Below are 24,569 nucleotides of genomic sequence, written 5' to 3'. Positions count from 1 at the left end.
TTGGTAAAGTAGCAGGATACAAAATTAATGCACAGAAATCTCTGGCATTCCTATATACTAATGATGAAAAATCTGAAAGTGAAATCAAGAAAACACTCCCATTTACCATTGCAACAAAAAGAATAAAATATCTAGGAATAAACCTACCTAAGGATACGAAAGACCTGTATGCAGAAAATTATAAGACACTGATGAAAGAAATTAAAGATGATACAAATAGATGGAGAGATATACCATGTTCTTGGATGGGAAGAATCAACATTGTGAAAATGACTCTACTACCCAAAGCAATCTACAGATTCAATGCAATCCCTATCAAACTACCACTGGCATTTTTCACAGAACTAGAACAAAAAATTTCGCAATTTGTATGGAAACACAAAAGACCCCGAATAGCCAAAGCAATCTTGAGAACGAAAAAAGGAGCTGGAGGAATCAGGCTCCCTGACTTCAGACTATATTACAAAGCAACAGTAATCAAGACAGTATGGTACTGGCACAAAAACAGAAAGACAGATCAGTGGAACAGGATAGAAAGCCCAGAGATAAACCCACGCACATATGGACACCTTATCTTTGATAAAGGAGGCAGGAATGTACAGTGGAGAAAGGACAGCCTCTTCAATAAATGGTGCTGGGAAAACTGGACAGGTACATGTAAAAGTATGAGATTAGATCACTCCCTAACACCATACACAAAAATAAGCTCAAAATGGATTAAAGACCTAAATGTAAGGCCAGAAACTATCAAACTCTTAGAAGAAAACATAGGAAGAACACTCTATGACATAAATCACAGCAAGATCCTTTCTGACCCACCTCCTAGAGTAATGGAAATAAAAACAAAAATAAACAAATGGGACCTAATGAAACTTCAAAGCTTTTGCACAGCAAAGGAAACCATAACCAAGACCAAAAGACAACCCTCAGAATGGGAGAAAACATTTGCAAATGAAGCAACTGACAAAGGATTAATCTCCAAAATTTACAAGCAGCTCATGCAGCTCAATAACAAAAAAACAAACAACCCCATCCAAAAATGGGCAGAAGACCTAAATAGACATTTCTCCAAAGAAGATATACAGAATGCCAACAAACACATGAAAGAATGCTCAACATCATTAATCATTAGAGAAATGCAAATCAAAACTACAATGAGATATCATCTCACACCAGTCAGAATGGCCATCATCAAAAAATCAAGAAACAATAAATGCTGGAGAGGGTGTGGAGAAAAGGGGACACTCTTGCACTGCTGGTGGGAATGTGAATTGGTTCAGCCACTGTGGAGAACAGTATGGAGGTTCCTTAAAAAACTACAAATAGAATTACCATATGACCCAGCAATCCCACTACTTGGCATATACCCTGAGAAAACCAAAATTCAAAGAGAGTCATGTACCAAAATGTTCATTGCAGCTCTATTTACAATAGCCAGGACATGGAAACAACCTAAGCGCCCATCATCGGATGAATGGATAAAGAAGATGTGGCACATATACACAATGGAATATTACTCAGCCTTAAAAAGAAATGAAATTGAGCTATTTGTAATGAGATGGATAGACCTAGAATCTGTCATACAGAGTGAAGTAAGTCAGAAAGACAAAGACAAATACCGTATGCTAACACATATATATGGAATTTAAGGGAAAAAAATGTCATGAAGAACCTAGGGGTAAGATAGGAATAAAGACGCAGACCTACTGGAGAACGGACTTAAGGATATGGGGAGGGGGAAGGGTGAGTTTTGACAGGGCGAGAGAGAGTCATGGACATATACACACTAACAAACGTAGTAAGGTAGATAGCTGGGGGGAAGCAGCCGCAAGGCACAGGGATATTAGCTCGGTGCTTTGTGACAGCCTGGAAGGGTGGGATGGGGAGAGTGGGAGGGAGGGAGACGCAAGAGGGAAGACATATGGGAACATATGTATATGTATAGCTGATTCACTTTGTTGTAAAGCAGAAACTAACACACCATTGTAAAGCAATTATACCCCAATAAAGATGTTTAAAAAAAAAAAAAAAAAAAAAAGAAACTCAGTATGACAGCTTCATTTCTTTATAAAAGGTGATGGTCTTCATTAAAACCATGTTCTAATTGCACTCATCCTATCTTCTGAGGGTATCATTTTGCTCTTATTGATATGTTATCTCGAGCCTGCTTTCAGTTGCTGTATGCAAATGTTTGTAAGCTTTTGGAAGTCACTTTCTCTCATGGTGGTGCCTGATATAGGCTTGAGCTTATGATGTGAACACTTGGCTAATTGAAAATCTATGCAAAACTACTCTTGTAACCTTACACCACCTGGTTCATTAATCTATTCATGATTAATTTTAATTTAAATAATATTGATATACCCTAAATGTCCATTTTATTTTTATAAAAGATTGCAGTGGTGGTGGGTGAGGGCATGTAAAGACTACCAGAAACATCTGGGTCATTGGAGAACTGAACCTGCCAACTCAAGCTCCTCCAGGGGCCTGGCAGCGTGGCTTTAGAACACCCCCTCCAACCCTCCAACCACTGTGATAAAGAGGGCTTGGGCTGGATTCAAATATGGCTGTATGTCCTTGGGAGAATTAACTTCTGTGCCTCAGTTATCCTATCTGTAAAATGGAATAGATAATCGTAGTATTGTGATGATTAGTTGAGGTAATGCATGTTACAATAGCTTGGGCACAGAGCCTAAGAGTTAATACATGACAGTTGTTATTCCAGATCTTTCTGGATTTACCATGTGGTTGGGACCCAATAAACCTGTTGTAAGTTGAAAATATAATAAAAAATGCATGGAATATGCCTAACTTACTGAACATTATAGCTTAGCCTAGGCTACTTTAAACGTGCTCGGAAAACTTAACATTGGCCTATGGTCAAGCAAACTCATCTAACACAAAGCCTATTTTATAATAAAGTGTTGAATATCTCATGTATTGAATACTGTACTGAAAGTGAAAAACAGACTGGTTGTGTGGGTCCAGAGTGATTGTTTCTCTCGTGATCGCATGGCTGATGGGAGCTGCGGCTGCTCTCCGCCCAGCATCACGAGGGAGTATCCTACCACCTATCTATCACTAGCCTAGGAAAGGATCAAAATTTAAAATTTGAAGTACAGTTTCTATTGAATGAGTATAGTTTTCACATCATCGTAAAGTTGCAACTTTGTAAGTGGGAGACTGTAGTTTTATTCTTTTGGTTCCCGAACCCCAAAATAGGGGAGATTCCATCTCTGTAGTGTTGAATTCTCTCAGGCTGGACATCTTGAAGGGCATGTGACATGATCTCAGTTATTGACAGCATTTTGACCTTTCTTCTGCTTCCCCCCTCCCTCCTCCTTCCTCCATTCCTGCTGGACGCCTGCATTGTGTCCAGGGACCTGACCTTAATTCCAGTGGGGAACATGCCAAGAGACTTGGTCCCTGGACATATATCCCCTCCTTTCTGTTTTATCTAGACCTCCATCCCTTGACCTTGCCTCTCTTTCTTTCTCTGTCAGCCTCCTGCTGACAACACTTGCTCTACACTAAACCCACACCCTATGAAAGTAACCCAGGGCTTCCTTTTGAACTAGGATGCCTTCACGTTCCTCGCCTCCTCAAACCTGCCATAAGGTAGAATATAAATAGATAAAGCAGCTCTGGCCTTCTTGTCCACTTGCCTCCTATCTCCAAGCCTGGAACAACCTGATAGGCTTCTCTGTGGCTGACCCGTGCTGCTGCATCCTGGTGGAAACCCCTCCAGCTCTGTGAATTGACGCCCTTAGACATCAGGAATCTACAGACTCACTGATTAGCACGGTCTTCAGAGATGTTGATCACAGTCATCATCATGACAGCTATGCTAATTCAGCTCTCTTGGTGGGCTGGATACTCTTTTAATCACTTAGTCCTAATACAATGCTTTGAAGTAGGTACCCTTGTGTTACACTTGATGGAACTGAGGCAGGGAGAGAGGTTTGGGGATGGTCCTGAGGTGCTGCAGCTGGGAACAGGGAATGATGGATGTGAACGCAGCCAGGCTGGGCCAGAGTCCTGGCTTTGAACTAGCTTTTTGGTTACGTCCTTTTTTACTTCTCTCAGCATTTATGCTGAGACTGTATGTATTCACTCTTTTTACCTTCTCTATGGGCCTGATTCCTTTTTGTTGTAAATCGTTTTTTAAATTGAAAAAGTAATGTATGAAACTCTTAAAAAGCCCAACAGTGTATGAGTTCAGAGTGAAATTCACTAAGACTCCCTTACATCCTAGACCACCAGTTCAGATTTTCCCCATACAGAGGCAATGATGACTTTTATCATTTTCTTTTGGATCCTTTAATGATATTCTCTGTGTGTGTGAAGCTCCCACTTGATACTGCACAGGAACATGCCACAGCATTTGCTGAAATGATCTTAGAGATGGTTTCTCATGACTCTTCACACTCACCTTGACACATTCTTCAGAGAGAAAATAAAGGCCGTACTGCTTGAACTGGCTCAATTTCCTGCTACTGCTGCTGTAATCTTCTATATCTGCAACTCTTCATCCTTTCTCTTCCAATATCCACAGAAGAAGTGTCTGTTTTTCTATTCAAGGTTAATCCCTTTGCCACTGATCTTGATCCAGTCCCATTCCATGAAGCTGTTTCACTCTTCACAGGCTCCATCCTGTAAGAATGCTCAGATATCTTCCATTCTGAAAGAAAAAGCAGAAGCAAAACCAAACAACCTCCCTCTCCAACTTTCCCATGACCCTGTGACCCACTCAATACCATGCTGTCTCCTTCCCTTATAGCCAAATTCTGTGAATTAACTGTTTTCATTTATTCTGTAAATATTTGAATGGCCTTTAATACCAAGCATAGCACAGGTGGGTACAGTTTGGTTCTTGACTTCAAGAGGCTCCCATTCAGTCTGGCATGGAGAATAGTGGTACAGACCAAGTGTGTGGTATTACCAGGGAGTCCATATTGTGTAATTTTAAAGAACTCGGGCCCTGAAGTTAACCTGGGTTTAAGTCCTGGCTCTGAAATTGGTAGCTGTGTGACCTTGGGAAATTACTTTTGTTGTTGTTGTTTGTTTCTTCATCTATGATGTGGGAACAGTAGTACCCGTATTATAGGTTAGACATGATGTTTCAATGTGTTATAATGGGGGTTAACATGTAAGTACTAAATAGCTCTTATCTTGCTGCTGCTGTCATGATGGCATCGGCCGAGGGTAGAGTGCGCTCATAAGGGAGGGATTCAGACACCTCCCATAGGCTCCTCAACCTGTCTTTGCTTCTGTCATTCCACTGAAATTGCTTTGGCAGATCAACAACTGCCAACCCAGTGGCTGATTTTCAAGCTTCGTCTTACTAGATGTCAAGGTATTAGCACTGATCCCTCACTTCTTCAAACCTTTGCTGTAACTTATTCTTCTCTTCTAATCTTTGCTCATCCCTCTTCCTACCCTCTTAGTGTTCCCAAGTACTGTCTCTTTGATCTTTTACTTTTTTTACTTGATACCTCCTTCCAGCATGAGCTCATTCATTTCATTAGCTTTTACTACCACCTAGATCAGTGCTGTTAAGTACAACTTTCTGTGATGATGGAAATGTTCTGTTCTGCTGTGTCCGATTTGATATTCACTAGTCATATGTGGCTAATACTACCAAAGGGCTGACTTTTTAATTTGAATTAACTTTTGAAATAGCCATATGTGGCTAGTGGCTAATGCTAGACTTTAGCCCACATTCATGTTTAAATGGACTGCCTGTGGCCTCAGGCACAGGCCATCTACAGGTCAGACTGCCTTCCAATGATGTGACAGTTTATTCCTGCTGGATAACTTGTACATCTTGTTCAGGCAAAGATGATACACTTTCTTAGCCTCTGAAGCTACCCTCAATGATGGGTTTATGAGCAAAACGACATCAACGATGACAGAAACAGGCATGGGATCACACCTGTTAGAATGGCTGTCATCAAGAGGAGAGAACAAGTGTTGGTGAGAATGTGGAGAAAAGGCAACCCTTGTGCGCTGTTGGTGGGAATGTAAACTGGTTCAGCCACTATGGAAAACAGTACGGAGGTTTTCCAGAAATTAAAAATAGAACTATCATATGACTCATCAATCCTAGTTCTGGGTATATATCCAAAGGAAACGAAAACTGGACCTCTAAAAGGTACCTGGACTCCCATGTTTATTGCAGTATTATTCACAATAGCCAAGATATGGAAGCAACCTAAGTGTCCATCAACAGTTGAATGGATAAAGAAGATATGGTATATATATATATATATATATACACACACACACACAATAGAATGTTTATTCACCTGTGAGAAAGAAAGACATTCTGCCCTTTGTGACAACATGGTTGGACCTTGAGGGCATTATGCTAAGTGAGATAAGCCAGAGGGAGAAAGACAAATACTATATGATATTACCTATATGTGGAATCTGAAAAAGAAGGGTGGGGGAATGTGTTAAGGGAGATAAACTTTGGGGAGATGAGTTAAAGGGTATAAACTTACAATCAGAAGATAAGTTCTGGAGATCTAATGTATAGCATAGTGATTATAGTCAACCATACTGTATCATAAACTTCCGAGTTGCTAAGAGACTAGATCTTAAGTGTTCTCCACACAAAAAAGAAATGATAATTATGTGAAGTGATAGAGGTGGTTAGCTAAAGCTACTGTGGCAATCATATTGCAAAATATAAATGTATCAGATCAACACATTGTATGTCTTTAACTTACACAATGTTATATGTAAGTTATACCCGCAGTCCTTGGTCATTTGCAATAGGTTATTAGGGTCACTGGGGGCCTTCCCATGCCTGTTGCTGTCAGCTGCTGACTTCCCCATAAACCTTGTTGACTCGTTTTATTAGTGTGTTTGAATCGTGCGATGATCAATATGAAATGTGAAATTATGAATATGAATCAATATGAAACTATGTGTTTTCAGAAGTCCTTTACAAATATACTTGGGTTATTACTAGAGAGTCATCACTGAAGTCTCCTTGGTGTTGTTGGAAGATTGCCAAGGGCAGTTTAGGCTGTAGTTTCTTGAGCCTGCAGCTTGACTACAGAAATTGGTGTGTTCAAAACCTAAGTTGTGAGATAGAATTTTATGTGTTGGAATTTCACTATGTCATCGTGTGACATAGTGTAAGTTTGATATAGTATTGGACTGCTCTGTATGTAACCCCATTCAAGGATTTTTCTCTCCAAATTCCCCAAATTTCTTTGGGTGAGAAGTGCAGTGAAAAGTATTAAGGTGAGGAACCCATGTATTTCTGCGTGTGTAGCAGTGGCGTGATGGTTACTTATGTTACACTATTTTTGAATCACTGAAAAGGGAAAATAAGTGACCCAGGTTATTTATGTTTTCCTCTAGAACCTATTGAATTGTAAACTCCTTCAGGGCAGGTGCTGTATTTTATAGTTCTTTATATACCAGGCCGGGCATGATGTTTTGTTAGCTTAGATGCTCAATAATGATATCTGGCTTGGTTAGTCTTTCTAAGAGATGTAAAACATAACCACATTTTATGTATAGTACTGGGACTGCATGTAAGAGCTGGAATTGTGCTTTTTCCTCCTTTTTCAGATATTAAATTTGTAAATATGCAATCACCTTTTTGACTTAAGTGACAAACCAATTTAGAGGGTAGTAATAAAGAGTAGTAATCAAATTATGCAGGAAAACTTAGTGGTGATTTAATTATTTAAAAAAGAGTTTAACCATCAATAAGTTAAAAATTAAATTTTCTTTATTTAGCTTTTGCCCTGTAATTAATTTCGGACAAGTATGTGTGTGTGTTTTTTTGAATGAGATTTTGAAATGTGGATATTTTTGTGGCTCATGTTTAGTCTGATTTGGAAGGACATGGTGTATAAGGCTTGTGGCATGTACTAACGCTTAAATTCTACAAATAAAAATATAAAAACTATTGATTACATTTCTATTTTACACTTAAGCAACTTTAAAAAAAATAAAGGGGGAAACTCCCTAGCAAAACATATATTTTTGTGTTAGTCAGTTTTCAGAAATTACAATCCCCCCAGCTTCTTATCACCTCAACTTTTAAGATAAGACTTTGTACTCAGTGTTATAACACTTAATAACCGTTCAATTGGAATTATACTTATCTTTCTTTTTATTTATTTTATTATTTTATTTTATTTATTTTTTTGGGCTGTGTTGGGTCTTCACTGCTGCGCATGGTGAGTGGGGGCTACTCTTTGTTGCGGTGAGTGGGCTTCTCATTGTGGTGGCTTCTCTTGTTGCGGAGCACGGGCTCTAGGTGCATAGGCTTCAGTAGTTGTGGCATGTGGGCTCAGTAGTTGTGGCTCATGGGCTATAGAGCACAGGCTCAGTAGTCGTGGCTCAGGGGCTTAGGTGCTCCGTGGCATGTGACATCTTCCCGGACCAGGGCTTGAACCTGTGTCTCCTTCATTGGCAGGTGGCTTCTTAACCACTGCACCACCAGGGAAGCCCTATGCTTATCTTTCTTGTTAAAATTTCATTTCCAATTCCTTTGCCTCATAAACAACTCAGAAACTGCTTCATTTCTACTGTAAGTCTTCCTCCCTAGGTTTGAAACAGCTGCTGTCCCACGGAGCGGCGAGGACTGAGGGAAGGGAAGGGAAGGGAAGGAAATTGAGCCTGGGTTTGGGGTCACAGTGACCAAGGTTCCATTCCCAGCCCGGCCACTCATCCGCTCTGGCAGATCACTTTTGTGACACTCAATTTACTGATCGGTAAGATGGGATAATGGCTGATGTATAGGATTGTTGGGTGTATTAGTAACTATGGTAATGCTCAGTAGGTGACGGTGGAAATGGTGATGATGTGGGCTATATGATATGGTTACTTAGGGATCTATTTTGCATCTTGGGTTCTGTCTCAGTCAAGGCCTCTTTTGGCTTAAAGGAACATAACAATATCTAGTTTAACCTTAGAAAGGGCAGTTGTAAAGATGCACAGGGCTATCGCCTGGGATCAAGCACAGTGAGTTTAGCTGCTTCACTTGGATTGGAGCTGAGAACTGAAAACGGGCAGCTTGTCTCATTCCCTTTTCTGGGATCATACATTTTTGTGGTGCTTCTTACCAGGCATTGCTCCACTGTTGTATCTCTGCATTGTATCGCTTCTGCTACCTTGATTTTCACACAGCCAAGCCCAGAGTCTCACAGTTCCAGGTATACATATATGTTCTTGGTCCTGATTCTCATCTCTGAATCCCAAGTCCACATTTCTGGGAGAGTGAGGATTTAATTGGCTTTGCTTGGATTTAAGTGTTGACCTCTGCTCACCTCAGCTGTGGCAGGGCTGGCTCACAAAGAATGATGAAGATTGCTGGTCCCACCCCTATGACATAGAGAAGGGATTGTGTGCACGAGACAGATAAACCCAACAGGTGTCTGCCATATCTGCACATGCGGGACTTTGGTGATGCTAGGCACTGGAAGACTGAGCTTGCCCAATTTAGTTGTTTCTAACCCTGGCTGTATATTAGAGTCACCTTGGGGGTAGCTTAAGTACTTATGGCAGGCCCTATCTTTGGGTATTCTGATTCAGTTGGTTTGGTATATTACTCAGGTACTTGTATTAGGAAAAGAAAACAAAAACTCTTCAGGTGATTCTCATATTCAGATTGGAAAACCACTGGCCTAAATGTTCCCTGTGCTGTGATATGTCTAGGAGTTCAAAGATAAGGGAAACAAGGTCCCTGCCACTTTTAAAAAAAAGGAAAGAAGAAAAAAAAGACAAACCCACAAACTGCAAGACAGTGAGTGATCAATGACGCAAAGGAATTTTTTTTTTTATATACACAGAACATTTTTATTACAGGATAAGGATATAGCACAGCAATAGCAGAAGGATATGCAGTGAAAGGGGTCTGGCGATCTCAGGCATAGGCTGACACACAGGACACGTGCTGTCCGCAGGTCTTGAACCACCACCGGCATACATGCAAAGCATTTTGGTACCAGGATGCCCCAAGTTTGTTCATGCTGGGGCTCTCTTACCTACATGACCAGCTTCCCCATCACCACCTGAAAGGAATAAGAATGACTCAGTGGGTCAACTCCTTTTTTTGGGTAACTTTTATTTATTTATTTTAGTTTTGGCTGCGTTGGATCTTCGTTGCTGCACGTGGGCTTTATCTAGTTGTGGCGAGCGGGGGCTACTCTTCGTTGCGGTGCGCGGGCTTCTCATTGTGGTGGCTTCTCTTGTTGTGGAGCACGGGCTCCAGAGTGCGGGCTCAGTAGTTGTGGCGCACGGGCTCAGTTGCTCTGCGGGAAGATCGTGTGGGATCTTCCCGGACCAGGGCCAAGAAACTGTAAACAAAAGGGCTATGGGCGACGGAATTGGGATCTTCATTTCTTGATGATACTGAAGGTTCACCCACCCTTACTGTAAATTTATATGTGCAATACCTACTCAGTCTGTTTTCTTCCCTCACATTGTATTCTCCCCTTTAGCTGTCAGTCTCCTGAGGCCCAGGCAACATGCTGGCTGTAGGGATGGTGCTGGGAAACTGCCACTGCTTGGAGTTCTCAGCCCCAAAGAAAAATCACAGCATGTGAGAGGCCCCAGCAGCTGAAAGGAGGGTGGTCCAATACAACTGACACCCAGCAAAGCAGAGCTGCTGGCAAAGTGGATTCAACTGTTATTTACTAGTTAAGCTGATTACTTATAACATGTTTTTATGCATAAACATTTGTGACTGTTCTGTTAGAAGAATAAAAGCCCATGTCCTTAAGATGGCCTGGGATGGATCTGCCCCTCCTTCCTCTTTGATTTGTTTCATGTTGCTGTTGCCACACTGGCTCCCTCCTTCCCTGAACCCTAGAGGTGCTCTTTCTTAATGGCCATTGTTCTCCCTGCTCTTTTATCTGAAACACTTTCCCTGATTCCTTAGTCCGCTCCAGTCTGCTCAGATGCCACCTTCCCATTCAGACTTATGCCTACCCCAATTCCCACGTTTTAAATTGCAACCCTGCTTTCTGGGCCTGCCTTACTTTGTGCTAATTTTCATTTTTAGCAGAGCTCTCATCACCTTCTAACATCCTTTATAACTTATTAATGTGTTTGTTGTCTGTTCCCCAATAGAAGGTAAGCTTCTTTAGGACAGGAATCTTTGTTTTATTTACTGATGGTTCCCTTGTCAATACATAGAAATGTTTAATATTTGTTGAATGAATGAATGTTTTAGGAATCTGTCATTGTGTAAAAATGACAAATTCTGTACTACCACTTTTACCTAAATCATGGCTTAATTTGACTTTAGGTTTAGTTCATTGCTATAATGTTTGCATGTTCATTAGCAAGTATTCATGCACATATGATTAACAATGCTGCCTTTTCTTCCTGTCAGCATTAAATACCTCTGTTATGGTGCTTATCCCACTGTCTTGCATTTTGGTTATTCATCTACTTGTCTTGCTGCTCCTTTGGTTGTAAGCTCATAAGGGCAGGGACTGGGTCCTCTTTTTATATATATATATATATATATATATATATATATATATATATATATATATATATATATATTTTGGCCCTAGACAGCCCCCCATCCCTTATGTCTCTGACTCTACCTCCTAGCACTCTTCTTTTTTTCTTTTAAAATTTATTTATTTATTTATTTATTGGCTGCAGCAGGTCTTAGTTCTGGCACGTGGGATCTTTTGTTGCAGTGTGTGGACTCTTTGTTGTGGCATGCGGGCGTCTCTCTAGTTGTGGCGCTCAAACTCCAGAGTGCATGGGCTCAGTAGTTACGGCACATGAGCTTTCTAGTTGTGGCACATGCCTTCTCTCTAGTTGTGGTGTGCAGGCTCTTTGTTGCAGCATGTGGGCTTGTCTCTAGTTGTGGTGCGTGGCTTTTCTCTAGTTGTGGTGCGTGGGCTTCTCTCTAGTTATGGCGCTCAGGCTCCAGAGTGCACGGCCTCAGTAGTTGTGGCACGTGAGTTCTCTAGTTGTGGCATTTGGTTTCTCTCTAGTTGTGGTATGTAGGCTCTTTGTTGCGGTGTGTGGGCTTCTCTCTAGTTGTGGTGTGTGGCTTCTCTCTAGGTGTGGTGCGCAGGCTTCTCTCTAGTTGTGGTGCTCGGGCTCCAGAGCACACGGGCTCAGTAGTTGCAGCATGTGAGCTCTCTAGTTGTGGCACGTGGGCTCCAGAGTGCATAGGCTCAGTAGTTGTGGCGTGTAGGCTCCAGAGCGATTGGGCTCTGTAGTTGCAGCATGTGGACTCTCTAGATGTGGCACGCAGGCTCAGTAGTTGCAGCACGTGGGTTTAGTTGCCCTGCAGCATGTGGGATCTTAGTTCCCTGACCAGAGATCGAACCTGCGTCCCCTGCATTGGAAGGTGGATTCTTAACCACTGGGTGGGTCTTCTTTGTATTTAATATAGTGTCTTGCACATGTTGGCAGCCTAATTGTATTGTGTAGTAGAAAAATAGGGTTATGAGGGACTTCTCTGGTGGTCCAGTGGTTAAGAATCCACCTTCCAATGCAGGGGACGTGGGTTCGATCCCTGGTCGGGGAACTAAGATTCCACATGCCGCAGGGCAACTAAGCCTGTGTGTTGCAACTACTGAGCCCCCGCACCACAACTAGAGAGAATCCCGCATGCCGCAACGAAAGAGCCTGCGTACAACAACTAAGACCCAGCACAGCCAGATAAACAAACAAACAAATAAATAAATAAAAGAAAAAAGAAAAAAAGGATTATGAGACTAGGTCTTACTTGAGCAATCATGTCTTATTTCTTATACTTTGTTATCATGTCTTCATTTGCATTGAGTTATCAAGTGAGTGATATTTATCTTAGCTTTCTTTTTTAAATTTATTTATTTATTTTTGGCTGTGTTGGGTCTTCGTTTCTGTGCAAGGGCTTTCTCCAGTTGCAGCAAGCCTGGGCCACTCCATCGTGGTGCGTGGGCCTCTCACTATCGCGGCCTCTCCTGTTGGGAGCACGGGCTCCAGACGCGCAGGCTCAGCAGTTGTGGCTCACGGGCCCAGTTGCTCCGCGGCATGCGGGATCCTCCCAGACCAGGGCTCGAACCCACGTCCCCTGCATTGGCAGGCAGATTCTCGACCACTGCGCCACCAGGGAAGCCCTACCTTAGCTTTCTTAAGATGGCATGAGATAGTTTACATTTATAATAAGGAAAAATGATAGATTTCTTTTATTTCTGACATTAATAAGTGTCAAAGTAGAAAAATAAAGCTAAGTCAATATATTATTGTTGCCACAGAAATTGAATTTGTGTCAAAAGGATTTGTGCTTGTGATGTAGTGATTCATATAGTTTTCTTGGAATTAAGTCTCTAGCAGGTGACAACATCAATAATTCACAAAACCAAGGAGACTTTTCAGATTGGTTAATTTATATATGTGGCCTAGAAAACAAATGAATAATGTACTTAATGTATTCTGATGTATTTGAAAATATGCATTAAAAATCCAGCCTATTAAAAAGTCTCTGTTCACAGTATTTATTAGATTTTTTAGATTTTTATTTCTTTTACTGTCTCATACATACATTTTTGTTTGAAAAGGAACAAATCTATATTTTCTGTTTAGCGTGAAAAGTATTATCCATAGTAATTAAAAAAAACTTTTCTCATTATAAAAATAAATATGCTCATTCCAGACAGCTAAGAAAATACAGAAAAATGTAAAAAAAAATTGTTTCAAATCCCACAATCCAGATATATAAAATTAACAGTGGTTCCTGTCTGTTTTTTTTCCATAAATGTGTATATTAATGAAGTTAGAATTATATTGCAAATGCAATTTTAAATACAGCTTTGTTTCATGTAACATTATATTGTAAGCATTTTTGCTATGGTAAGACTGTAATTTAATCTTTCACATATTCTGGGAAGTTTTAGGTTGATTACAATTCTAGCTATTTAAAATAATGCTGTAGTGATATATATCTATGTATAAGAATACTTGATTGTATTTCTTATTTCCTAAGTATAGATTCTACAAATAGAATTACTAGGTTAAAGAGTAATTACTAGTAGAATTACTAGGTTGAACATAGGATTTGTTTCACCAAATTGTTCTCTCAGAAGGTTTCACCAGATTTATTTCCTTATGGTGATGCTAAAATGTAAACAAATAAAATCCTTCTCAAATATAGAGCAGTGTGATGCGTGGTACTATATAAGTCTCAGGAATATCCAGTCTAAATTCGTGTCTTAGACATGACATCTAAGAGGCTGAGGCACTCTCAGAAATAACAAAGTAATTAGATAAACTTCAGGGTGATTTTGGAAGCTCTGGGACCATTTAAATCCATCTACAGCTAATATCTTACTTTTCAGCCTTCTCCAGATAATGAAAAACGTCTTGGGTTCTGATGACCTCGAACCAGACCTACCTTGTAAAGGGGTTCAGGGATTTGAATTGTCTTTTCCTGGACCCATTGGAGAAGAGTTTTTGATCTGGTAATTTAGTGAAAGAAACTGGAACAGCTTGAAGAGAATATCTTAAAATAGGTATGAAGGCTGTGTTACTAGGATTAGTCATTATGTTTTCTCTTTGAAAGAAAAGGAGCACTAGAGTTCTGCTAGAATAAAAAATGACTTGTTAGGTGTTCAGCCCCTGTGATGTGTAATTCAGGTGAGAGTTACAAGTAGCAATTTGAGAATTGGTTTTTCTGGAGAGGTGGTTGTTTTCGAGCAGTTATGTGGTAGACTTTTGATCCTTTTGAAAACCTTGTGCCCTCAGAAATGAATCTTTTCATGTCCGTAAATGGTTGAATGATGCCTCCTTCTGAAACCTGGTCTTTCACAAAGAAGGAGTCATGGAGAAGGCAGGTCTGGATTCTTGGATGCTAAGGTGCATAAGCCTTGGAAAATGGGCAGTGGACAGGTGTTTATCATCCTAAGATGGGCAGGATTACAATTTTGAGTAAATGAACAGATTAAAAGATGCTGGTGAGCTTTTTCTGATTCTCACCTGTTCGTAACATCTCTCTTTTCTCCACCTCAAACTAAAAAAATGACCACATGAAGAGCGAGGCAGCTTAAAAGCTTTACTTTATAGTATCAAAGAGCCAGCTCTACTCTTGTCCTCAGAGCTGGGAAAGCTTCAGTATTATTTTTGGACCCTCCTGAGCTGTTAAATCTGGAGCCCTTGAAGAACAATATTTTCAGATCTAGGTGTGTTGTGTGGTTGCTGGGGAGATACCTCTTCGACCCATCCACAGGTGTGTTTAGTGTCACAGTTGCTAGTAGTATTATTTTACATTGCTACAATCTTTATAATTGGCATTGATATTAAAATAAAGACAGGTGTGTGGATAAGAAATGTTACTAGATTAAAACACGTATTTATAAGTGTATTAGTGGAAGGGAATAAGCTGGACTTTAAAACAAAACTGAGCAGATTATAATTATGATTAAACAGATTACGATTAAGAGAGGACTGAGCCTGGCCCTTTCCCCTTAAGGTGTAACTGTGTTCTGTTGATCAGAACCTGTCACCCGTTTTTTCAAGCAAATAGTGTCATGTCGTGGTTTGATATAATGAACAATTTTTGATACTTAAGTACTAAATATATGCTTATGAGATTGAATTATTGTACCTTAGAGAGAGACTAAGTATTTGAATAAGTGATGCAATTGGTGATTCATCCTGCACTCAGAGATTGTTGAATTTTCTTAAATCAGTGCTAATTGGTGCCAGTCACTTCAGGGCACTAAAGCCTGTCCCAACCGTACCAGCTCCCTGTCTCTCACTTCTTTAAAATCCTCTGTGCTTCCTGTCTGCACCCTTTTTTTCATTTGTTTCTGCGACATAGATTTTAAATGAGGCACATGACAGACGTTGGTCTGTGTGCAGCCCAGGGGATGTTTAATGCTGATAGTGGTGGAGTGTGGTCCCAGACTCGCTGCAGCAGCAGTGCCCTCGAGCCCCTTAAGTGTACAGGTTCCTAAGCCCCACCTTAGACCTACTGCACCAGGCTCTTGGGAAGCTGAGGTCCTGCCATCTACTTTTACAAAGAAAGTCTTGGTGTTTTTCTTGTGCACACTAACACGCTGAAAACCACTTGGTTTGGAGGGTCTAGTTTATGAGAATTGGGTCCAAGTCACTTGTGTTCGGAGGCTTTAATCTTTTTAATTTTTCCTCTTGTTGCTAATTTCTCATAATGACCCAGTTAAGTGGTGTAAACTTAATAGAATTAAATTGCAACAGCTAAAGATTATTCTAAAATATTACTGTGTATTGCCTCTGCTGACAGTGATCCGAGCCTGCTAGCTTGATGCCTGGTGGGCCTTCACGTGTCTAAGGACATCAGTGGACAGAGCCTTTGCTGTCTGCTAATCCACATGTGCCAACCAATGAAAGAAAATGTAAAATTTGCTAAAACGCTTAGGTTACAGCTTGGAATCTTTTTTTCATTGCATGTGAACCTCAGGGGTTTGTATGTTGCTTTGTATTACATAATTTATTTGGTCTTTGTTACTTATTTGTCAACTAAGCTGGTGGTGGTGTTCTCCATACCTCGATATTGACAGCATTTTGCACAGTGCTCTGTAAGCTCTGGATCTATTTTTTGACATTATGTACTGTCTTCAATAAAGGTTTTGATGCCTTGCTTAAATGGGAATATAGAGGACGATGCTCTGTGTTTCTGTCAAAACTGCCCCCCCCCTTTTTGATTCTATGTTCTTTTGAAGAAAAATCTATAAAGACTTGTTCTCTCTTTCAATTCCAGAGTGATCCTCTTGACCATTCATCCTAGGAACTGTCATTAGCAGAAAACCCGTCTACATGTAGAGCTGCTTTCTTTTTAGGGAGAAATAGAATTAGCAGTTTGAGAAACATAGGGCCACATGAAGAAGGGTGAGGTTTGGCTTGGGAAAAGAGCCCCAGTGTGCTTTAGTACCACACCTTAGCCAATTAATTACCAGTGGTCCTGTGTTCAGAGTTGTTTATATTTTGATATTATCACCACTTTTATTCTATCTCATTGTCATAAAGCATTAACACTATAGAGTCATAGGCCAGATAATGTAACTAAAGGTCACAAAGTCACATCTAGGTGTAAGTGTTTTAATATATCTAAAATTGTATGCTTTTAACTTTTTTCTCCCCTGGCAAATATAACCCTAATGTTGCTATCAGGTTGTTATTTTTAAGAGTGTTCCTATTTGATTCCATTTAATAGTGGTTTTATGATTCTGTTTCCTACTTGGTATGAATGTTAGCAAATTCTACCCATGAACTGGATTGATATGGGCAGTTCCTGTTTTCCCCAACCAGACCATGTAGTAAAGAGCATGCTGGTAGCTATAAAACAGAAATACTTCATTTATTTAAGTGTCTTAGTTAACCAGACATTTGAACAGTATTTCAAGTACTAGTATAAAAGCAATACTTTTTTTTTTTTTTGCGGTACACGGGCCTCTCACTGTTGTGGCCTCTCCCGCTGCGGAGCACAGGCTCCGGACGCGCAGGCCCAGCGGCCATGGCCCACGGGCGCAGCCGCTCGGTGGCATGTGGGATCTTCCCGGACCGGGGCACGAACCCGTGTCCCCTGCATCGGCAGGCGGACTCTCAACCACTGTGCCACCAGGGAAGCCCAAAAGCAATACTTTTTTATAATAAAGTTTTTTTTTCTTTTATACATTAAGGATGTCACCCTTGTAGTTTTTTATCTCCAAAAGCAAGGCCAAAACCCCACAGAGTTATCTGAGGATTTTATGTCAGTCGTCCTCTTCTCCCTCTCACTCCACTTTTTAGAAGTCTGTAATCTAAACAGGTAGGACTTTGAGATAATGTAAACTTTACAATAAACTTGAATTAATATTAGCATTCAAAGATCCTACAAAAGGATGCCACTTGATCTAACCTTTACATTTTTTCACTAAATAGTGTTTCTTTCTTTTTTTTCCCCCAATCATATTTGAAGTGGACTGTGATTAGACATTTAAGTTTGTAGGGGAAATTACTCACACTTAGATCTACTCAAATTTTTTAATGCTAGCTTGTGTTTAGTGGTTTCTTTCAGATTGCATGTGGGTAAACAAATACCTATGTAATCTCTGTTTTCTGAAAGCTGAATCTTGAATCGAAACTTATTCTGTCTCTACTGTTTGGATATAGAAACCAACATTTTTAGATGAGTTTTCCAGCTGTTTACTCTGTCAGTCAATATCTCTAGTTCTGTCATGGGCCCTTGAATTTGCTGTCATCATGCCCTACTGGCTTATCTTGCTGGTGGTAAGAATTGATAGATAAGTGTTTCCCAGAAGAGAAGGAATAGTGAACCTGACCTTAACTTCTTGCTTGTCTCTCAGACTGTTAAACTTCCCACGCTTACATCCCTTTGAGTTTTCTTATTTTTCTATGTAAGCATTATAATTCTGTTGTAATTCATTGCGTGTTCTTTTTTGTGAAAGATTGTGTATAATAATATAGCTTGTAATTGGACTTACATGCATGCCTGTATAGTGTTTAAAAAACAGGCCAAGCATTTAACAAATTAATTGAGTTGCTAGATCCTCAATGAAATAGTTTAAGGATATTAAAAAAAAATTAAAAAAATACTATGACCAAAAAAATGAATCCTTATGTGTCTTGTTTCTACTCAAGAGTGACTACTCTTTTTCTGTAAGTTATGAGTCCAACTCTAATTTAAAAGCCTGTCCTATTTTAGGCCATTGAAGGTAAATAAAAATGTTCCTCTTGGTTATTTACATCTTCTGAATTTTACATCATGTAACCTACATTCCCTACGTTTTCTGTATAGTACTTTCTGTATCTTCTGTGCAGTTTTTAGTTCATAAATCTTACATAGGCCCTAGTGTCATTTCTCTTAAAATTGTTTGTCTGCTTTCATTGTTTCTTTTCTCTTCTTTAACATCACTTTATGGCATTTTCCTCAAGGCAACTCAAACTGGCATTTTGGAATATTTCACTTGTGTTAGTACATGTTTTCGCTTTATTGTGGCATACTATTCCAAGTAGGATTTCTGCATGATACTTTTTCATTAGCCTTTCTTTTCAAGCATTAGGCCACTTAGAATGCTGTTGTGTCAGAAGTTGGCTCTATTCCTTTTTTCTTGTCAGAGGAACTTGAAATTATCCCTTTCAGGTGTGATGTGAGTTGTGACTGGGGTGATACCTCTGGTTGGAGAGGGAGAGAGCAATGTGGTTAACCAAATGCAGTGGGCTGGAAATCTCTACTGGTGGGAAAGCACACATACAGTAGCCATGTGGATTTGGGTTCAATTCTAGTCATGCTCTCTGGGATGAGATTGTGACCCTAAGTGCCTCAGGATCACACCCACTCTCACGGGCCTCTGTGCATACTTGTTAATTTCAACTGCTGAAGTTAATAGTGATTAAAAGTAAATTTTACAACCCAGGATTCAACATTAAACTTTTGTTAATCCAGTATTATTATTTCTTTGCTCCTAGGTCAGCATATGTGGTCTACTGATCACGTAATTCAGTCTAGAACTGGCATGATCACTTATCCAGCTGCATTCTCTTTAGTATAAGCGAAGCTCATGCTGTGTCCCTCCAGTTACTGTTTTTCCTGCCGTAGAAGAAGGAACATCTTCTCTGAAAGGGTGGAGAATCTGGGATAGTGATTTACACTGTACAAATTTTTAACCTGGATCATCATCGAGGTAGATTCATGAGCATAAAAGTGCCATCATCAAAAAATCTACAAACAAATGCTGGAGAGGGTGTGGAGAAAAGGGAACCCTCATACACTGTTGGTGGGAATGTAAATTGATACAGCCGCTATGGAGAACAGTATGGAGGTTCCTCAAAAAACTAAAAATAGAACTACCATATGACCTAGCAATCCCACTACTGGGCATATACCCTGAGAAAAGCATAATTCAAAAAGAGTCATGTACCACAATGTTCATTGCAGTTCTATTTACAATAGCCAGGACGTGGAAGCAACCTAAGTGTCCATCAACAGATGAATGGATAAAGAAGATGTGGCACATATATACAATGGAATATTACTTAGCCATAAAAAGAAACGAAACTGAGTTATTTGTAGTGAGGTGGATGGACCTAGAGTCTGTCATACAGAGTGAAGTAAGTCAGAAAGAGAAAAACAAATACCATATGCTAACATATATATATGGAATCTAAGAAAAAGGAAAAAAAAGGTCATGAAGAACCCAGGGTCAAGACGAGAATAAAGACGCAGACCTACTAGAAAATGGACTTGAGTATACGGGGAGGGGGAAGGGTAAGCTGGGACAAAGTGAGAGAGTGGCATGGACATATATACACTACCACATGTAAAATAGATAGCTAGCGGGAAGCAGCCGCATAGCACAGGGAGATCAGCTCGGTGCTTTGTGACCACCTAGAGGGGTGGGATAGGGAGCGTGGGAGGGAGGCGCAAGGGGGTGTAGATATGGGGATATATGTATATGTATAACTGATTCACTTTGTTTTAAAGCAGAAACTATCACACCAGTGTAAAGCAATTATACTCCAATAAAGATGTTAAAAAAAAAAGTGCATTCTAGTTACAAGCCTGAATGATAAATTTCATTCTGTCAATAAATATTGAATTTATTGATACCTATTTGCCACTTATTCCATTAGATGATGATTGCTAACACATATCCTTTTATACTTTTCGTAGACCTGACCTAATTTCCCGTTTAGGAAATGTGCTTGACACTTTTCTCTGCCCTTTTAAAGGTCTAATGCTACAATGAATAAGAAGAAGGAGAATTGGAAATTGATTCCAGCTACTTAAATACAAAATCTTCCCCAGCTCCAGAATTTATAAAAACTTGGATTGTTTTTTCCCCCTAAATGCTTAATATTGCTTTCGCACTCCACTTTGCAGGAAACTAATTTATTCACTTTCTAAAGTGGCCTTGTGTATGTCTAGCAAGGAAATTGGCAAAAGTGTTCTCAAAGAAGTAGCAATGAAATTGAAAAGTGTCTACTGTCAATAACTGGTGATAAATCAAACCGATGTTAAAGATGCAAATAGTCATTCCAGTACTCTCTTCTCTTTTATTAGAATTGTTTAAGTTAATTAGCCAGCAAAGTACTTCATTATGTATTATGCTGCATGCTAATGGTAGATTTAAAGTTTCACTTTTATAATTTGAAAAAATTTCTGAAAATCTTATTTAAACCCCTATATCCATTGCATTCTAAGTCTGTATGGTAGCTAATACTATTATTTGGGAGAATATATTTATTGTACTACAGTGCGGTTTCTAGTTTGTGAGGTTTACAAAGATAAGAAATTTTAGGAGACTATCACATTCAAGGTAATTTTTGTCCATCTTTTTGAGAAAGTGATTAAAACAATATATAATGCATTTTTATTAGACTGTCAGAAATTGAATTACATTCAACTTAGTGTTGTAGGATTTTAAATGTACTCTATTAACTAATATTAAAAAAGCTGTTATAAATTACTGATATGATTGGTTTCTTTCATTTGCAGCATTTAAATATTAGGACACTGACAGATGATATGGTAAGATTATCCTTGATGTTTCCTTTGTTGTGAATCTTAACTAACCACGTAATGTTGATGGTGTGCTGCACTAACACCTTTGAAATTGCTACAAACTGCATGTTTTGGAAATGGACTCTTTTTATAGTGCTAAAGTAAGAGGTAGAACTGGTTGTGAAATACATTAGATTGTTGCTTTCAAATAGTAAAAGGAACTAGTCAATATGTTAATTTAAAAATTTTGTTTAATCACAAGTTGTTAGTCAACTTGGAATCATTCAAATCATCTCTCTTTCTTTGAGGGTGAATCGCACACTTCAAAAAGAGGTACAAAGGATAGCTAAAGACATGTCAGCTTTTCAAAAATATGTAGTTGCTAATTAAAGTAAACCAGACTAAAATATCACACATATATTTTTAAAAAGTTTTGTTTAAAAACGAGAGAACTAAGCATGCCTTATCCTATATTCTGCATGCTGAAAATAGTCAGCTTTCTTGTAAGTACGTAACATTTTATATCACCGTTACAGATTCTTATATATTCAAATGAATTTTTCTGAGAAGTATATTTTTGAATGTAACTCTTGGTTAACGGTAAAAAGTAACAATGAGAATAACAACAAGACCCAAATAAACAGTAGCACCAAAAATACAGAAGCATGATAAGGAGGACCAAGCACAGCACTTCGACAACTAGGATTTGAATTCAGCTTCACTTTATGTCAAATATGAGACAGTGCCTAGAACTCACTGAGCACTCAAAAAGTGTTTAGCACCCCCAATATCCAAAGTAACATCTTAGTCACGTGGTTTAGGTGGGCATAAAAAGATGAATGAGATGTAGATCTGGACATGCACGATTTAAAAAATTGAATCAGAATGCTATGTTTTATTCCTCTGGATAGTATCTAAGAAAAGGATATTTATGTAAACTTTTCTGGATAACATTTATTTCTCATAGGATAATATTCAGAAATGGTAGTAATATTGAGCACTTATGCAGATTATGTATATAACTTCTCACCCTGCAAGGTGGGTGATGTACTTATTGTAGTGCGGAGTGCTTTGGGGCTCAGGCAGCCTAAGTAGGTAGCTTACCCAAGTATGCACAGCTCTCAAGTGGTGTAGCTGTGGCTTGAGTCTTGTTCCATGTAGCTCCAAACCCACACACTTGCTGTGCTGACTTAGCCTTCAGATGGCTCCTAAGGCCAATAATAAAACCATGTGCAATTATTAAGTATTAACTTTTATGAGAATCTACAGTGGTATATTTGCAGAGCCTTATTGAGGTATAATTCACATAGCATGTAGTTCACCCATTTAAAGTGTATGATTCAATGGTTTTTAGTATATTTGCAGAGCTATAGAACCATCACCACAATCAATTTAAGAACATTTTCATTACCCAAAAAGAATATATATATATATATTCTTTTTATATAGAATATACTATATAGAATTTTTATATAAAATATACTATACCTGTGAATAGTCTCTCCCGAATTATTCCCAACTCGCTCAGCCCTAGGCAATGTCCAGTCTACTTTCTGTCTATAAATTTGCCTCTTCTGGACATTTTATATAAATGGAGTCTTACGTGCGCTTTTGTGACTGAATTCTTCTACTGGGCATAATGTTTTCAAGGCTCATCCATGTTGTGGTGTGTGTGAGTGCTTCCTTTCTGTTGAGGAATAGTATTCTATGTTATGATATTCTTGAGGTTTGTTCATATTTTGTGGGCACTCTACAGTTTTTTTTTCCCTCTTTTCATTCAGACCCCACCCTTACCTTTGTTTCATGACTCTGTCTCTGCACTTTGCCAACCCATAATCTCTATTCCAGGTTCTAGAAACAGAGTCATGTTGTGGAGTGGCTTCAGTGGGCCACTCTGGAAGCCATCGTGATCTGATCTTACATTAGTAAATGGGTTCCTCCTCAGTGAAGACTTTCTCTGTCCATCCTATCTCCACTCCTTGCCTCTCCCCTCATCCTTGCCCCTGGTCTTGGTAGGGTCAGAACTTTTGGGTTTTACCATAGTGCCCTGTGCATATTTTTATCAAAGCAGTACATGATTTATGGTCTGTCTTTTTTTTTTTTAATTTTTATTGGAGTATAGGTGACTTACAATGTTGTGTTAATTTCAGATATACAGCAAAGTGAATCAGTTATATATATACATATATCCATTCTTTTTCAGATTCTTTTCCCATATAGGTTATTACAGAATATTGAGTAGAGTTCCCTGTGTTATACAGTAAGTCCTTATTAGTTATCTGTTTTATATATAGTAGTGTGTATATGTTAATCCCAATCTCCTAATTTATCGCTTCCTGCCACATTTCCCCTTTGGTAACCATAAGTTTGACTTCCAGATCTGTGAGTCAGTTTTTGTTTTGTAAATAAGTTCCTTTGTATCATTTTTATTAGATTCCACATATAATATCATATAATATTTGTCTTTCTCTGTCTGACTTACTTCACCTAGTATGATAATCTCTAGGTCCAGCCATGTTGCTGCAAATGGCATTATTTAGTTCTTTTTTATGGCTGAGTAAAATTCCGTTGTATATATGTACCACATCTTCTTTATCCTTTCCTCTGTCGATGGACATTTAGGTTGCTTCCATGTCTTGGCTATTGTGAATAGTGCTGCAGTGAACATTGGGGTGCATGTATCTTTTCGAATTATGGTTTTCTCCAGATATATGCCCAAGAGTGGGATTGCTAGATCATATGGTAGCTCTATATTTAGTTTTTTAAGGAACCTCCATACTGGTCTCCATAATGGTTATACCAATTTACATTCCCAATTTACAGTGTAGGAGGGTTCCCTTTTCTCCATACCCTTTCCACCATCTATTTGTTTGTAGATTTTTTTTGATGTTGGCCTATGGTCTGTCTTTCTCACTGGTTTAAACCTTTTGAACACAGAGACAGTGTGTTGTTATTAATACTTCCAGGCATGTTGTCTGGCACATGTTAAGCATTTTCATAAATTATTTCAACAAATGAAAGAACAAGTCTCTCTTTTGATAACCTGCCTGGTATTGTGGTTTCCTGGGATCTGGGCCTGGCTTGGTCCTGGTCAAGCTTCCTG

The 24,569-nt window shown here is 39.2% G+C and overlaps 1 protein-coding gene across 1 annotated transcript in view; it reads left to right on the top strand.

Annotated features, from left to right (window-relative positions):
- Positions 1 to 24,569, top strand: part of DIAPH3 (diaphanous related formin 3) — a 574,550-nt gene that overhangs the window by 15,151 nt on the left and 534,830 nt on the right. The window contains 1 exon segment of the mRNA XM_032611534.1: positions 21,461 to 21,493. Within this exon segment, the coding sequence (XP_032467425.1) occupies positions 21,461 to 21,493 (33 nt within the window).

The sequence above is a fragment of the Phocoena sinus genome, chromosome 18 (genome assembly GCF_008692025.1).
Source record: "Phocoena sinus isolate mPhoSin1 chromosome 18, mPhoSin1.pri, whole genome shotgun sequence".
NCBI classification, from domain to species: Eukaryota; Metazoa; Chordata; class Mammalia; order Artiodactyla; family Phocoenidae; genus Phocoena; species Phocoena sinus.
The sequence above is the reverse complement of the archived record's forward strand: the minus strand, read 5'-3'. Positions and strand labels throughout refer to the sequence as shown.